General features: G+C 39.7%; 1 protein-coding gene across 17 annotated transcripts in view; it reads left to right on the top strand.

The window, feature by feature from the left end:
* Positions 1 to 3,834: 3,834 nt before the first annotated feature.
* Positions 3,835 to 16,192, top strand: part of kif1aa (kinesin family member 1Aa) — a 49,471-nt gene continuing 37,113 nt past the window's right edge. For 15 of the 17 annotated variants that reach the window (XM_085150909.1, XM_085150902.1, XM_085150905.1 and 12 more), the window contains exons 1-2: positions 3,835 to 4,173; positions 6,769 to 6,927. In XM_085150909.1, the coding sequence (XP_085007035.1) occupies positions 6,822 to 6,927 (106 nt within the window). In that variant the 5' untranslated portion in view covers positions 3,835 to 4,173; positions 6,769 to 6,821. The remainder of the gene's footprint in view (positions 4,174 to 6,768; positions 6,928 to 16,192) is intronic. The other 2 variants (XM_085150907.1, XM_085150908.1) reach the window with 1 other exon arrangement.

The raw sequence follows: 16,192 nt of genomic DNA, 5'->3' as shown, positions 1-16,192 counted from the left end.
TATAAATACCTGTCAAATCTCAGTGTACTCCTTGTAGTAAAAGGCACTTGTAGCTGCCTTTATTAGCAGTAGATTGTTGTTCACACACTGAAGAAGTGTTCAGATACTGTGCGTAAATGTACATAAAGTACACACCCTTGCTTCAATCAATGGAGTGACTGACAGCCAAAGAAAAGGCAAATGTTTAAGGAAAAGCATGCCTATGAAAATATGAACATCAATACAAACAAACAGATCATAATGAAACATGAAGGATAAAAGCCATGTGTCATTACCCATCCACTTTGTTTTTGCTGACCATGACCTCCTTTTACATGATCTCAAATTCATCTCTAAATTTAATATTCAAGCCATGATATTATTGTTTCCAAGTGTAATAAGGGTGGGAGTTTTTCTCCACACGGTCTGATAGGTACACACCAAGAGCATCTCTTTAAGAAAGCATGTCTGTCACACAAGGTTTGAGGCAACAGCTCACTCTACCAATAAATTATTCAGGCTCCTGTGCCACTGAATTTAGACTTGGCAGAACAGAGCTGGAAGGCTGGGCAGAAACAATTGTGGGAATTATATCGTTTTTATTCTTCTATATCATTTTTATTCAGCTTTGAGTAGTGGCATTTTTTGAAAACATTTATTAAACATGTAGTTTTAATCATGTTGTTACACATATTGCAAAATGTGCTCATAAAGAGATGATCTATTGTGAAAGGTGACAGAGTGCAGTAAAAGGTCAATCCATAACACGCTTACAGACACAGACATCACATAGACTCATTCCTTGGGTAGAGGTGAGATATGTTTTGCTTGTAACTGCAATTTGTACCTGCAAAAGCAACAGTTTTGTACAGGATGTGCTCATGATGTTCCAGAGATAAGAGTGGAAAAAGGACGACGACAGGAAACACATGGAGCGGAGGCTTCTTAAAATGTGTTAAAGGTTGTCAACAAAAGGTGTGGTGACTGTCATTAACTGTAACTTATCCATTTTATGTATCTACTTGACACAAGAAGGGGCGTAAACCCTGACATCTAAAAACCATTTGAAGTGTGCTTTCTAGTGGAGATCTATGCTGATAATGTAGTGGTGTGTATCTTCAGTGGTCCTTTGTCTCACACCTCAATCGCAAATCGGGACACAATACACGACTCCTCCTGTGTTTTCCTCTCGTGGACAAGAGTGTGCCAAAGTAATCATAAAAACATCCCACTTTTAAAAAAAAAAGTACACACAGCAGGGAGTGTCTGCCGAGTTTAGGATGTGGTGATTCATGGGAGTGACATCATCCTGTTTTATTCACGTCTGTGATTCACACCACTTACATTTTCTGTGTGCCGTTTGAAGCATGTTCATTCTGCGAGGAGATTAGACCGTGAAATCTTAATGCTGACGAATTGAATAAAACATTTGCATGAGAGAGAAGTGGATGAGACAGAGAGAGCCCAAGAGGGGTTTTACACATCGTCTAAATGTGTGTGAGAGAGAGAGCAGTAGGAATGGTAGGACTGTGCAAAGAGCAAGGTCACAAAATTGCATTGTGTTTCACTGAGGCTGAAACCTGAGCAGTTAAAGTATCCTTCCACCCGACAAAGAGTTCCTGTTGACTGCCTTTTACTGCCTAAACCTTTTTGCAAATTGCTGCAAATTATTTTCAGGATGAAAAAAAAAAAGAATTTGTTCAGAAAGCTGCTCCTGAGATGCCAAATTATAAAATTCATTTTTTAAAATACACACATAAGAATTTTTTTACTATACACACTGGCTGTCAGTGAAAATAAAATGTACTCATCTGTTAGCATCAAGCTTTACAGGCACTAAATCTTCATTGTCCAGTAGCAGGATCCTGTCATCTTTTTTGCCAGTGATGTAGGGTGTCTACACATTCCCCTAACAAATAAAAGCTCCCCGGTTTGATCCCAGGAGGAGGCACAAGTCTCTTTCAGGGCTGTGTCGACTCAAACATGCAAAGTTACCTGCTGTGGCGACGCCGTGTGAATAAAGGAGCAGCTGAAAGAAGCTTCTTCTTCTCTCATCTCTGTTATCAACCTGATGCTAAAGTATATCCACAAAACATCTCTCTCCAGGTACTTTATCTGCTCTTTTTTCTCTGTTTCTGATTAAATAGTTCTGCTTTAGTATATATGATTTTTGATGTACACATTAAGCAAAAATGACTGCTCTCTGTCAACAGTGCTAAACTGTAAACATCCAGTCACTATAACTGCATTTAAAATTCTTCTTCTCACATGCAGAATCTTGAATAATAAGGCCACATCTTATCTTAAACCTTATATTATGTTATTATCCCAATAGAGCACTTCACGCTCAGACTGTAGGCTTATTTGTGGATATTTAAAAGTAGAATGGGAGGTACAGGCTTCAGCTGTCAGACCCCCTTTCCTGACAACTCTTAACTAAGAGGATCCAGCTGTGTGGTGTGTGGCGTAAATGCTTTCAAATGTAATAAATAAGGCACTTGTAGAAAAAAATGCTGCTGTGCATATTAAATGGAGTATTTATTTGTCAAATAGGCATACTGTCACTCCTTAGTGAGTAAATTTGAAAAAATAGAGCTAGAATGATGAGTTTTTGAATTTTCATTCATTCCATCTGATGGAAATTGTGTGTTTATCTGAGTATCTTTCTGAAGCAGACAGCGTTTTTCTGCCTGTAAAACGGTCCTCTCTCTCAAGGAAAGTTTAACTGAAATTTTATTGATCAATGAAAAACATAATATGACATCAGTGCTTCTTACTGCCATGAGTCAAAATCTCTATATTTTGGGAAATGCAATTAATATAATTATAACGCTGAGACTCATTAAGTCCACTTCATGGAACTGAGTCATGGTTGTCAAAAAGTGTCTTAATCTGTGCTTTTCCTGTTTCAGATGTTCTAATCCACAGAACATGGGTGGAATTAAGGTATGACAAATCATCCAGAAATGATAGTTTTCACATATTTTCAATTTTTTCAAGAAGCTACATATAAGTGGAAAGTGTGGGTTGCATGTCTTAAAAGAATACATACATAGGTGCATCTGCATTTAGCTGCTTCCTTTTCAAAATGAAGGTCAAAAAACAAACTGCACGTATTGTTTGATTACCAATCAACGTTTATTATTTGCTCCAGCCTGGTTCTGCCGGAAGTTTGTTCCTGTTAAAAGGGAGTTTTTCCTTCCCACTGTCGCCAAAGTGCTTACTCATAGGGGGTCATATGATTGTTGGGTTTTTCGATGTATCTATGAAGCGCCTTGAGGCGACTTTTGTTGTGATTTGGCGCTATATAAATAAAATTGAATTGAATTGAATTGAATTGAAAATACAGCGACACACTTTAAAACTGCAATGCGGAAACAAAAATCGTTGTCATAAATAAACACATCTCAAGAAAAATAAAAAGAATTGGGCCTTATATTGTTGTTTTCTGCTGTGATGCCGTTCCCGAGGCCTGGCTCTACTCTAAGAAGCTGTATTGGATGTTTCAGTGAACACTCAGTTTCCATGCGCGGCGACCTGCTTTGTGCCACTTGTCTCCTCTCGGCTTGATGTCCCAGATCTGACCTACTAAACCTTACAAGTACAACACCGTTTGTGTGTCCTCACATGCACTGCTTCCAAAACAATCCTCCAAGTAATCCAGGCTGATTTTACCCCTCGAGAAAAACACAAATTTCCCAGTTATCCGCGAGTTTTACCTTTAATAAAAGGGTTTTCTCTATTACAGCTTCCATAAGAGGTCATAAGCGGGATACTAATCCCACTCCCTGCCTCCGCCTCTCCCTCCCTCTCTCTCTCTCTCTTCCCACTACTGCATTGATGCTGTTACCTCCCTCGGTGATGATGTCACTGGCTCAGTGGAGCTCGAGCATCCTTGCCAAAGACAGGGAGACAACAGAGCCGTTTCGATCGCTTCGGCCGAACATCCCAAGCTGCCTTGCCGTTTTCCTTGAGTCCCCACTGGCAGTCACGGGTGGAGGAAGAGGAGGTACAGGTACAAGGCACCAGCAGGCGGTGACCTCCTCAGCCCTTCATGGAGAAGGGAAGCTGTTAGCAGGGGCAGTGCCAGACCTGGAGGAGAGCAGCGGAGGTGGTGGTGGTGTCCGCGGAGCTGGACAATAAAACAGACGAGCACGACAAATAGAGCCAATTCACGTTATTGGCATTGCCGAGGTAGGGCGGCTTTTTTTCAGTGTTTCCATTGTCACAGTGCTGATGCAGTTTTAATGAAGCAGCCTTTATTTACTTAGTGTTAAATCTCCTGGGGAGAGATGGGCTTAGGGTGCGGCCATTGAAGAGGCTGTCATTGTCGGGAAAAAGGCAGCCTAGAGCGATACAGATGCATTAAAGCTGCTGTCTGACACCAGCTATGTGCTGTCATGTTATTTAACTGCGTCTATTTTTAATAAAGAGGCTTTTATTTGTGTGAGCAGGACGGCAGCAATAAATGCACTGTCATTGAGGGAAAGGTGAGGTAGACGTGTGCGCTAAAGTGTTGTGTCATAACGCCAAAAGCTGCTGAAATGACGCAATAAATGATGTTTTTATCGAGTCAAAATGGTCAGTTTAAGCTTAATAACGACATTGTGCATGACTTGCGTTTTATGGACCTGCTGCCATCCTGAAAAACAACGTTGTTTGTTTTTTTAAAAGCATTTAATAAATTCACAGTTACCTAATCAATAAGGAAAATTTGCCTAAAGTCTTGTCAGAAACATTATGTGCATTACTTTAGTCTTTGTCACTGGGAAAATGGTGGCCGCCCAGCTGAGCTCCATCATCAGCTGATTGGTGTGTGAGCAGATTACGACCATGGATGTTATGTGGAAAGGGGAAAAAAAGAAGTGGAAATATATTTTCACAAGATGCACAAGTTGCACTGTGACGTGATTAATATTTTCCATTTCAGATAACAAAACCAGAGTCGATTTATGGCACACCTTGTACACCATTCGCTCCTTTTCATTTATTAATCCTGATTTTTAGCCTGCAGTCAGTTCACACCTGTTTTGCTGTTGTACCTATGTTCCCTGCATGCACCTTGCGAGTGAATCTGTTCCAGTGCCAGCTGCAGAGGATGTACCAGGAATCGGGGTGACACAGCAGATTTACATTCAGTGATGAAAGACAATCTGAGTCACGAACACGCTCTGAGTATTGGTACCAAATCTGACGTGATCCCAAATCTTAGGCATCAGTTGAGTAAAAGAAATGACAGACTCTCTTATTAATATTCATAGCTGTACCTGATGCAGCATCACTGAAATCTAATTGTATCATAGCGCTCGCTGTCAAGCTTATTGATAACCACATTAAAATTTTGATGATGAGTCATGCTTGTACTTGATCCACCCACCACACACTAAAATCTATTGAATGTAATTTTTTTTGCCTTTTGAGTGACTGCGTAACGAGTCGTTGGTGAAATGGAGCTTCTGAATGGAGCCAGACCCTGGATTTGTGGCTGGTTTCAGTGCCATTGTCATCCAGAGAAACAGCCTGACATTTAGCTGCTGCTGCACTTCTTTTGTTACAGCTTGCTTTATTATCCATTACTCCCCTGGCTGTAGCTGACCATGCATGGTCTTTTCATGTTACAGCCACTTAGCCCTGCCCTACGCTATTGTCCCAGTCTCATCAACCGCAAGATGCAATATTCCAACTTTACAATTTCTAACAAAATAATGCAAAAATAAGACAACATTTGTAATATTATGCAAACAGAGCACATGCTAGAAAAGTCTGCTATGGCATGACGATCACTTGATCTGATGGATGTTTATAAAACCAGTAAATCTAGTAATAAGGACAGTCGTTCCCGACCTTTTTCATATAATATGCCTCTGTAGGCCTGGGAAATGGACTCAAGTATCCCTTCTTCACAATATTAAAATTAGAACTGTACTTTTACTAAACTGTACAGAATAGCTAATTATAATAGTTGATATTAAACATGACCAACAATTGAAATAATGAGGTCATCAGGCATTCAAGAAATTCCTGTGAGCAGAAAGCTTGATTTTTTTAGATCGATCTGTCATATCGAGGCCCCACCCATTTGCTTTTCACATGCTCTTTTTGCGAGGGGCAGCCAATTTAGAAGAATGCTGGCTTATTAGGATACTGGATAAACGTTGATGATTGAGTGATCCCACTCACTCCGCTGAAAAGTAGTTAAAATTACTTTTAGTTGTTTTAACCCTTTAGACATTTTTTATCTAATTTTAAGCTTTCAGCTCCCCATTTATCAGTCGTGTAAGCTGGCCGAACTTTTTGTCTGTGGTTAAGCTTTTTGTCCATTTGACAGTTCATCACTGCATTTTATGTGGTATTAAACACGAACAAAGTTTCAGATAATTGATCAGTGTATGTACAAGTAATCCCTTTGCGCCCACAGCTGTAAACAGTCAGCTTTTTTACCCTTAGATCCTGATGATGTCACCGTGAGGGGATTTGAATTTGAAATATGGCAGAAAATATACTACTAACTATACTCTATGTTTCAGTCTTCCTTCTCTACTCTTAGTGACTTTATGACTATAACTTATATATTCAGATCATGTATGCATTCCTTTTGCCTTCCTGTTTCTACTGCTTATCCATTACTTTGAATTAGCTGTTAAAATGCTGCTTAAGCCTGTTTGGGTTCACTCAGTTCTTTGATTAAGTTGCAGTTTCTGGGTTTCTTGGGGAGTGGTTTGCACATTAGTTTTTAGTTTACTATTGGCAGCAACTCAGTTGTAATTCATATTCTCCTCCTTTCAACAGACTTGCAGACCGGCATTACAGAAAGCACCCCAAGGTGCTAAGAAGACAGCACCATGGCAGGGGCCTCTGTGAAGGTGGCGGTGCGGGTCCGCCCCTTCAATTCTAGGGAGATTGAGAAAGATAGCAAACTGATCATTCAGATGTCTGGAAACACCACTAGTAAGTACTCTAACTAAGATTTTTTCATAGAACTGTGGTTTTACTGGAAAAAAGTGCATGTTTTTTATTATCTTCAAGGCTGACTTATACAGTGAAGTAAAGGTGTAATTAAGTCTGACAGATGTTTGCTTAACCTGGGGGAGGCTTCTTCTTCCACGAGGCATTAAGCACAAAGTTTTCCAGCTGTAGCTCACCTCGACCTTTAACCTTTCTGTGCGGTTGGATCACTGAACCATTAATTTCCTCTGTACGTGTAAGGCGTATTTCAAGACACATCAAATTAGCAACATTTTATAGAGACTCAGACTCAGTTTCTGTGGGAGCAAACCTTTTTCCTGCCTCAGACAAAATGTAATCTAACTGAACTTGTTTGAGACAATATGTAATTACTACAGGGTCCACCTTTTCAGCAGCTAAACAGAGCAAGCAGTGAAGGATTTAGCACATCACCAGCTTTGCAAATCAGTTGAACATCACGTGTTAGGCGACATAATCTTCTCATTTATTTTGTAGGAGTCCTGCTATTTATGAATACAGGTTAAAAATTGTTCCTTCTTCACCATTTTATAATTAATCTTTCTGTTTGAGTGTATGCAGTGAACAATTTTGTTATAATCCAAAACAGCCACATTAATTTTCCTAGGAAACCTGCTCTGTAAGTTTCCTTCACTTTTAAAAAACATGTACTTAAGAGCACCACACATTCATAGATTTAACAGAGGACTGAGCGAAGAGACTGGAAAGACACTCGATATGTGGTCTGCTTAGCAAGGTAAAGCCGTTTGTCAATAATTGATGAGACTTCCTAAAATATTTACCGTTTGGCCTAATTTAGGCATCTCCCTCCTCCCTGCCTATGTCACGGGTGACTACACAACAAGCTGGGTGGCCTTTCTGGGCCGTCATATTTTTATGTGGGATGGTGTTTAAAGACTTGCAGCGTGATGGTTTGAAATTTTTTTACTGTACAGTAGGAGTGATGTTGATTCGTTTGGCTTCCTTCTCTGTTTCTATGGCAGTGAACAATAAGTGTTTGCCTACTTCAGCAGTGTAAACATAGACCAGAGGTACCGGAGTCCATTGGGAATAAACTGGCAGCGTGCGGAGTGATAAAAAGTCCTTGAAGATGTACCGTTTTAAGCCATCTGTGAATTTGATTTTTAATCACACAAATCCCTTTTTTATGTTTTTATCCATGACATTATCCACACATGTAAATTTAAAACACTTCACGAACACTGCCATCATTGTGTAGCACTGTTTAAAGCTTGTCTTAAAAAGTGCTTTACAGTAAATTGCTTTGCAAAGATCACAAAAATCAACTAGTCAAACGAATACTAGGGTCTCACACTTAAGCTAGAAATCATTTAAACCAAGAAATAATCAGGTTTATAACTTTCCTGAGGAGGTTTATTCCATAGGTTTTGGGCCCTGCCCACAAATTCTCTGTCACCTTGAGATTTCAACGGCACCTCTGGTTCAGATAAAACAATCGTGGTGATAGCTTTGGTCTTGGTTCTAATACAGCGATCTACTTTAATCTAGTATAACACAGGTTACTGAAAAAGGTATAGTCAGACATGCATGTGGGCAAATATGGGAGCATTTGTGTTTGATTTGTCTAATTCTGATCAGAATTTTAAGACGACCTTCTAACAAAGTGGCTGCTGCTGTGAGCTAGATCTGATGTCCAGCCCACAGGAGCTGCAGCTTGAAATAATGCACTGCTCAAAAACCAAAGCAAGTGCTAATAAATTAGATAAATGCAATATGAGTTTTTGTAGCAGAGGCTTGCTTCTGTTGTTCTCCAGCAGAAAGAAACAATGGGGGATTTTCAGCCACCTGCACTATAAAGTTTATTAAAACCACAGTGGGGCTTGCAATAAATATATGCAGTATGCTTTCTGAATTTCATATTGTGTTGATGCCTTAATCTGGAAAAAGATACACATTAATCCATTTATTCTTACATATTAAAAGGAAGTCACCACTTTATGTCATATATAGGTGTGAATTTATCATATTTCTCTTTCAGTTATTTTTCCTAAAACCCAGACTTTAAACATCCTGTCAACACTTTTAAGAAGCTTCACGTTTTTCAGATGCACAAAGCTGCTTTCAGTGAGACTGCCAGTCTTTCAGTGGAGCAGATTGTTCTCTTCCAAACTGAGTCAATAGCTCTGGATGTGGGCTGGAGGATGTGAGCAGGCTGATGTCATGAAAAAGCCCATTGGTTGCAGTGTCTGGAGGGGATAGAGAATCGGGGTATAAATGCCCCCTTGTCTCTCTATAGTCTGGGTTGAAGAAAGGGAAAAGACGAAGGAGTTCTGGATTTTGCGTGTGTGTGTCTCTCGCTTCTTTGTGCTCCCTGACATTCATGTGTGGGTCAATAGCCCAGTTCCCACAAAGCAGGAGAATGGCAGTAATCTTGTTGTCTGATAGAACTTCCCTCCCACGCCGACCTTAATTAAGATGCAGGGGAAAGACCTGAAGGAATAAGGGGCCTCGCTTTAGACAACTACTTGCTGCAAATACTCTGTAGATTTCTGTTAATTTTGCTGCAGAAAAGTTATGAAGACATCAAAATTTTCACCATCGCAACATAACAGTTAGTAATATATGTAAAAGCAAGAAATCTAATCAGGTATATGAGTGTAGATGCATTACTTTAACATGCATTTGGTGGTTTCTTTGACATGTGTTCATGCATTATATCCCATTTGGACTATATTCCAAAAAAACTGCCGTTTCTCATTCAAGTAGCATGAGCTTAGCAGTGCACTGCACTAAGGATATAAATTGCATATTGAAATTGGCTGCAGCCTAAACCTTGATGCTCTTTCATAGGCAAGAGGAAGTGAATAGAGTAGTTTAAAAGCCTGTGGGAAAACAGCCATGATTCTCACTTGGTTTATGACCTTGTTAACCACTGTTATGGTGACTTTATGGTCCGATTGCTATTTTAAATTGTTCTTTAGTACATCACAATGGTGATCTAAATCATCATCTCCATTAGAGTATAATAGACACCAAAGCAGGGTATTCTTTAAAGCATTTAGTATTGACACTCAGACACTGACCCCTCCCTTGTTTCAAAGACGATAACGACAAACTTGAACTTAAAAACAGGGGTGAAATTCCCAATATTCCCCATTCTATTTATTATTCAGCATTGTGACTTTTTCCGGTAACAGTATATCTAATATCTAACGTCCTTTTGAGAGAAATTGTGGATACATGCCTTTTCTTCATCTGTGTAGTAAACTACTGCTCTTTTATGTAAAAGTGCGTCATGCAAAGACTCATTTGACAGTCAGACTTCATAAACTCAGATATAAATCAGCAAACAGCTGCTGCGGCTGAATATAGTATCTACGTGGCTTTCCTCCAGTCCCTGTCAGTGAGTTCATATCCCCTCTTTCAGACCTGCTGACGCAACCACATTTCCTCTTCTATTGACTGGGGCAGGTCAGCCGTGACAGTCCTGAGCAGCATCACTCAGTCACAATTATGAAGACCTAGCAGCTATGACAAAGACAAACATGGAATGTGCAGTAAAAGAATACTGAAAACATGACAGAAGGGCAACTGAAATTAACCTCGAGCAGATAATCGCTGCTATAATTAGGAAAAAGACGAGGAATGTGGGCGTTCCTGACAGATACAGTGATGAGTGGAGGCATTTGATAAAGTGGGAAACTTTAAAACTGGGCCAACTGATCAGCATGAGCAGTACTATTTTCAGTCACGGTTACGTAAAAGGATTATTTGATGTTATTAGGGAAATATTAGGAAAATACAGTGGGGCAAAAAAGTATTTAGTCAGCCACCGATTGTGCAAGTTCCCCCACTTAAAATGATGACAGAGGTCAGTAATTTGCACCAGAGGTACACTTCAACTGTGAGAGATAGAATGTGAAAAAAAAATCCATGAATTCACATGGTAGGATTTGTAAAGAATTTATTCGTAAATCAGGGTGGAAAATAAGTATTTGGTCACCTCAAACAAGGAAAATCCCTGGCTCTCACAGACCTGTAACGTCTTCTGTAAGAAGCTTTTCTGTCCCCCACTCGTTACCTGTATGAATGGCACCTGTTTGACCTCATCATCTGTATAAAAGACACCTGTCCACAGCCTCAACCAGTCAGACTCCAAACTCCGCCATGGCCAAGACCAAAGAGCTTTCGAAGGACACCAGGAAAAGAATTGTAGACCTGCACCAGACTGGGAAGAGTGAATCTACAATAGGCAAGCAGCTTGGTGTGAAAAAATCAACTGTGGGAGCAATCATCAGAAAATGGAAGACATACAAAACCACTGATAATCTCCCTCGATCTGGGGCTCCACACAAGATCTCATCCCGTGGGGTCAAAATGATCATGAGAACGGTGAGCAAAGATCCCAGAACCACACGGGGGGACCTGGTGAATGACCTGCAGAGAGCTGGGACCAAAGTAACAAAGGTCACCATCAGTAACACACTACAACGGCAGGGAATCAAATCCCGCAGTGCCAGACGTGTTCCGCTGCTGAAGCCAGTGCATGTCCAGGCCCGTCTGAAGTTTGCCAGAGAGCACATGGATGATACAGCAGAGGATTGGGAGAATGTCATGTGGTCAGATGAAACCAAAGTAGAACTTTTTAGTATAAACTCAACTCGTCGTGTTTGGAGGAAGAAGAATACTGAGTTGCATCCCAAGAACACCATACCTACTGTGAAGCATGGGGGTGGAAACATCATGCTATGGGGCTGTTTTTCTGCCAAGGGGACAGGACGACTGATCCATGTTAAGGACAGAATGAATGGGGCCAAGTATCGTGAGATTTTGAGCCAAAACCTCCTTCCATCAGTGAGAACTTTGAAGATGAAACGAGGCTGGGTCTTCCAACATGACAATGATCCAAAACACACCGCCCGGGCAACAAAGGAGTGGCTCCGTAAGAAGCATTTGAAAGTCCTGGAGTGGCCTAGCCAGTCTCCAGACCTCAACCCCATAGAAAATCTGTGGCGGGAGTTGAAAGTCCGTGTTGCTCGGCGACAGCCCCAAAACATCACTGCTCTTGAGAAGATCTGCATGGAGGAATGGGCCAAAATACCAGCTACTGTGTGTGCAAACCTGGTAAAGACCTATAGTAAACGTTTGACCTCTGTTATTGCCAACAAAGGTTATGTTACAAAGTATTGAGTTGTATTTTTGTTATTGACCAAATACTTATTTTCCACCCTAATTTACGAATAAATTCTTTACAAATCCTACCATGTGAATTCATGGATTTTTTTTTTCACATTCTGTCTCTCACAGTTGAAGTGTACCTCTGGTGCAAATTACTGACCTCTGTCATCATTTTAAGTGGGGGAACTTGCACAATCGGTGGCTGACTAAATACTTTTTTGCCCCACTGTATAAAACATATGGAATGCTCAAAATTGGAATACAGTGTAGTGGTATTCTTTCACAATACACAGCTATAAAAATATATTGTTGCGAGTACATTTTAAGGTGGTAAACATTTGCAAAAAGATTAAACAAAAACAGTTAACAGTAATTATTTTTTTTGCCCAATAAGTCCTTCATTTTAAAATTCATAGAGTAAATGTTTATAAAGAAATATAGATTCAACATTGTAAATATAGACTGTTAGTGTAAATCATACATTGTTGTTTTAATAAATCAAATTGCATTAACTTAAAATATTTTGTTATCACATGCCGGTTTTTACAGTTCAGTTAATTACCTCCATGCAAAAACTGAATTAGAAACAACTTTTATTGAGGTATTTGGGTATTTAGAATACTGAAAAAAATATATGATCAGCAGTTTCTCCGTCTTCATACATTTTTAATATTTGATTACCAAGATATCTTATGTGTATAGTAAAAATGAATGGCAGTGGCCCTGGTGAATACTTTATGTTGATAAATGTATCGATTGGGCTTTTACTTCAAAACACTCCAGACGTGGTGACAAAGACGGAAGAAAATGAACTGCTCGCTTTTCTCGTCTAATTGTCTGCACTTAATAAAATCAATCAATTAAATCTACAGCTAAAAATTAAAAAGATCTTCCATCGTAAAAAGGGAAGATAGATGGCAAAAGTGGATATAGTGAAGGTTGAAGGAGGTGTGCTCCTCTGTGTGCTTGAAATGACGCAGAAACTGTCCTATGGTGGAGAGATAAGCGATGATCCCTGGAAGAGATACCTCAGCTATTGATCTTAAACACTCAGTCCTGCTTCCGTGTCTCACTGCAGCCCTCATATATGGTCGGTTACTAAATTAGTTTCAACAATTACTCAGTCAGAAATTCTCTTTTTGTTTGTGGCTACTTTCAGAAAAATGTTTCATTGCAAATAAAAACCTTACATGCATTTAACAAGCTTGGTTAGGATAGTAGAAAAGAAGTCTGTACCCGTGCAGTTTGCAAAAGCGGTACCCGGTACTTCCGCTCTGATGGTAATTCGTGCTGCCAGTCACCACCACTCCAAAGTAATTACCTTATCTGAATGCAAGACACTCTTGTATTCTGTGCTTAAGTAGGGATGCAGAGGGCTCACCGTGTATGAATCACAGCGCTGTTGAAGATGAGTAAGTTCAGAGAGGATGTCATATAGCGAAGGCTTCTGGGCAATGATGAAATCTTGGTTTTTTGAGTTTTTTTAAATTTTAGAGGTTTGATGAAGCAGCACGGTGGCACAGTGGTTAGCACTGTTGCCGCACAGCAAGAAGGTCCTGAGTTCAATTCCACCATCAGGCCGGGGTCTTTCTGTGTGGAGTTTGCATGTTCTCCCTGTGTTTGCGTGGGTTCCCTCCGGGTACTTGGGCTTCCTCCCACCGTCCAAAGACATGCAGCTTGTGGGGATAGGTTAATTGGATAATCCAAATTGCCACTAGGTGTGAATGTGAGTGCGAATGGTTGTCTGGCCCTGCGACAGACTGGTGACCTGTCCAGGGTGTACCCCGCCTCTCGCCCTATGACAGCTGGGATAGGCTCCAGCGCCCCCCACGACCCTGAAAAGGATAAGCGGAAGCGAATGGATGGATGGTTTGATGAAGTAGTTCATGTCTCCATTCAGTTATTTACCGAGTGAGTGAATCCAGAGTTTGTAAAACCAGATCAGCGTTTTCTGTCAGAATGGACAGTTTCCTGATTGTGTTATAGGTTATATTTACTATATACGCAGTGAAAAGCAATAAGTAATGTGACTACTAATACTGCTTAGTGAAATATGGCAGAAAAGGAAATTACTGCATAATAAAAGATGCAACACAGAATAAGCTGCAGCAAAGCAGCACAAACTCCTTCGTTGCTACGTAGGAACTGTCTTTTGTTTCGGCAGCTGTTATTTTTTAAAATTTAACCCTTTTTTAACCCTTATTTAAATAAGAAGTAAATGTAGAGAGATTAGTAATCTCCTTTGGGAGAGCATCCTGTTTCAGATAGGCAGCATTAGCAGAGCATGTTTTCCGATGGTGGGAGAAGTCGGAGATTCTGGAGAATATCCGCACAGACGGGCACAACATGTTTGTGTGACAGAAGCAGCACAGGCAACAGTGCTAAACATTAATAATAATTAGTGAGCAGTCTAGATTTGTGATGGTCAGCAGCAAGATGCGATGATGATAAGATGAACGAGGATTATTTTTTAACTTTCAGTCAGGTTTAACTTTAACCAAACCTAAGCAGGCCAAAAATACTAAAACATTGTGGAAAGGTGACAAATGGACAAAAGAAGAACATATTTCTTTAAAACTGCATATTTTAAGTGTATTGACGTTGATTGAAGATCCTCTCTTCGAATGTCCTTATGGTTCTCGAAATTGTTTCTGTTAGCAGCGAATACAGACTACACTGCTTGGATAAGTATGACAAATATGAGGACTGTAGTACATCTATGTTGATATCTGGCCTTCTTCCAGAGTACCAGGATGAGTCACGGCCAGTAAGTGAAGTCTCATCTCTTAGTCATGGCGAGGATTAGATCTGAAATCTGAAACCCAAGTCAGCCACACTGGCCTATATTTCATAGCTGGAAACAGTAGCAGTGTAGAGAGGAAATAAAACTGTGTACACTTACTTGAGCTCGTACTTAGCTCTGGGCCTTTTCCTCTTTTATCGACCGCATCTGCATTAGTAGAGAAAATGGTCTGGAGCCCAGGGAGGAAGCATCATGTTGGCACCAAGACCAAATGAGATATGTGGGCACACCAACATGTGGAGTAGTATTCATGCCAAAAACAAAAAACAAACTAACCTCGATTTCATTGTGTCTGCTGAGTTTGGACAAATCAGGGTGAAACTGTTTGATGCACAGCAAAAAAAAAAAAAATCTCAAGAAATACTCTTTATTAGATGTTTTTGCAGAAAAACGATAATTTTGTGTATCTAATATTTTACGTTGTTTTTATATTGTAATGTCTACGAATGAAAAACAAGCACAATAATATTATCAAAAGGTTTTACGTGTAACTCGAAATATTGTTTTCCCCAAAAATGTGTTTTTCCACAAGTTAAATCTATAAAAAGCTGTAATTAGTCCTTTGGTTCGAAGTGCAAAACCTTTTCCACTGAAAATACTTTAAATACTCTATGCTTTATTTTTGAAACCAGTGTATCATCATCATGTCGATCAGGCCTCGGGGCAGACATCCTTAACATGACGTTAGATTAGCCATCAGTACGATATGATTTAATTATAAATCACTGTTTAACTGGATTTTCTTGAGTTGTCGTCATTCTGGGGATCAGACTGTTAGTGCTTATTTCAAAATCAGATTTTGGCTGCAGAGATGTCTGCCTTCTGTTGAATGTAATGAAAATGTAAAAATCTGGTGTATTTTGGTGCTCAAAACTTGAAAAAAAATGCATTGTAACTCAACATCTCTTATTAAAAATATTGAAATAGTTATTTTTAAAAAAAATCACAGCTTTTAATGTGAACAGTGTCATGTAGGAACTATCCTTTCCACCATCTTCAATGATCAACATCAGCTGAGAGGAAACTCCATTAATGTTTAAACCCGGCCTGTCTTCATGAGAAGATCCATGTTTCCTACTTCCTGCACAAAATCTTCACAATAAGATTTTGGCACTTTTTTTGAGTAACTACATCATGAAACATTGAGTATTTCAAATGTATTTTTTGTTTGTTTATTCCGTTATATTTAACAGAAACCAGGCATCTCTGCAGTCAATATCTCTAAAACTGGGCAACCTTCACCAAAACAGTCTGGATGGGGAAAAAAAGTAATTCAATCTGGAGGGA

This window comes from Neolamprologus multifasciatus, chromosome 23 (genome assembly GCF_963576455.1).
Source record: "Neolamprologus multifasciatus chromosome 23, fNeoMul1.2, whole genome shotgun sequence".
NCBI classification, from domain to species: Eukaryota; Metazoa; Chordata; class Actinopteri; order Cichliformes; family Cichlidae; genus Neolamprologus; species Neolamprologus multifasciatus.
The sequence above is the reverse complement of the archived record's forward strand: the minus strand, read 5'-3'. Positions and strand labels throughout refer to the sequence as shown.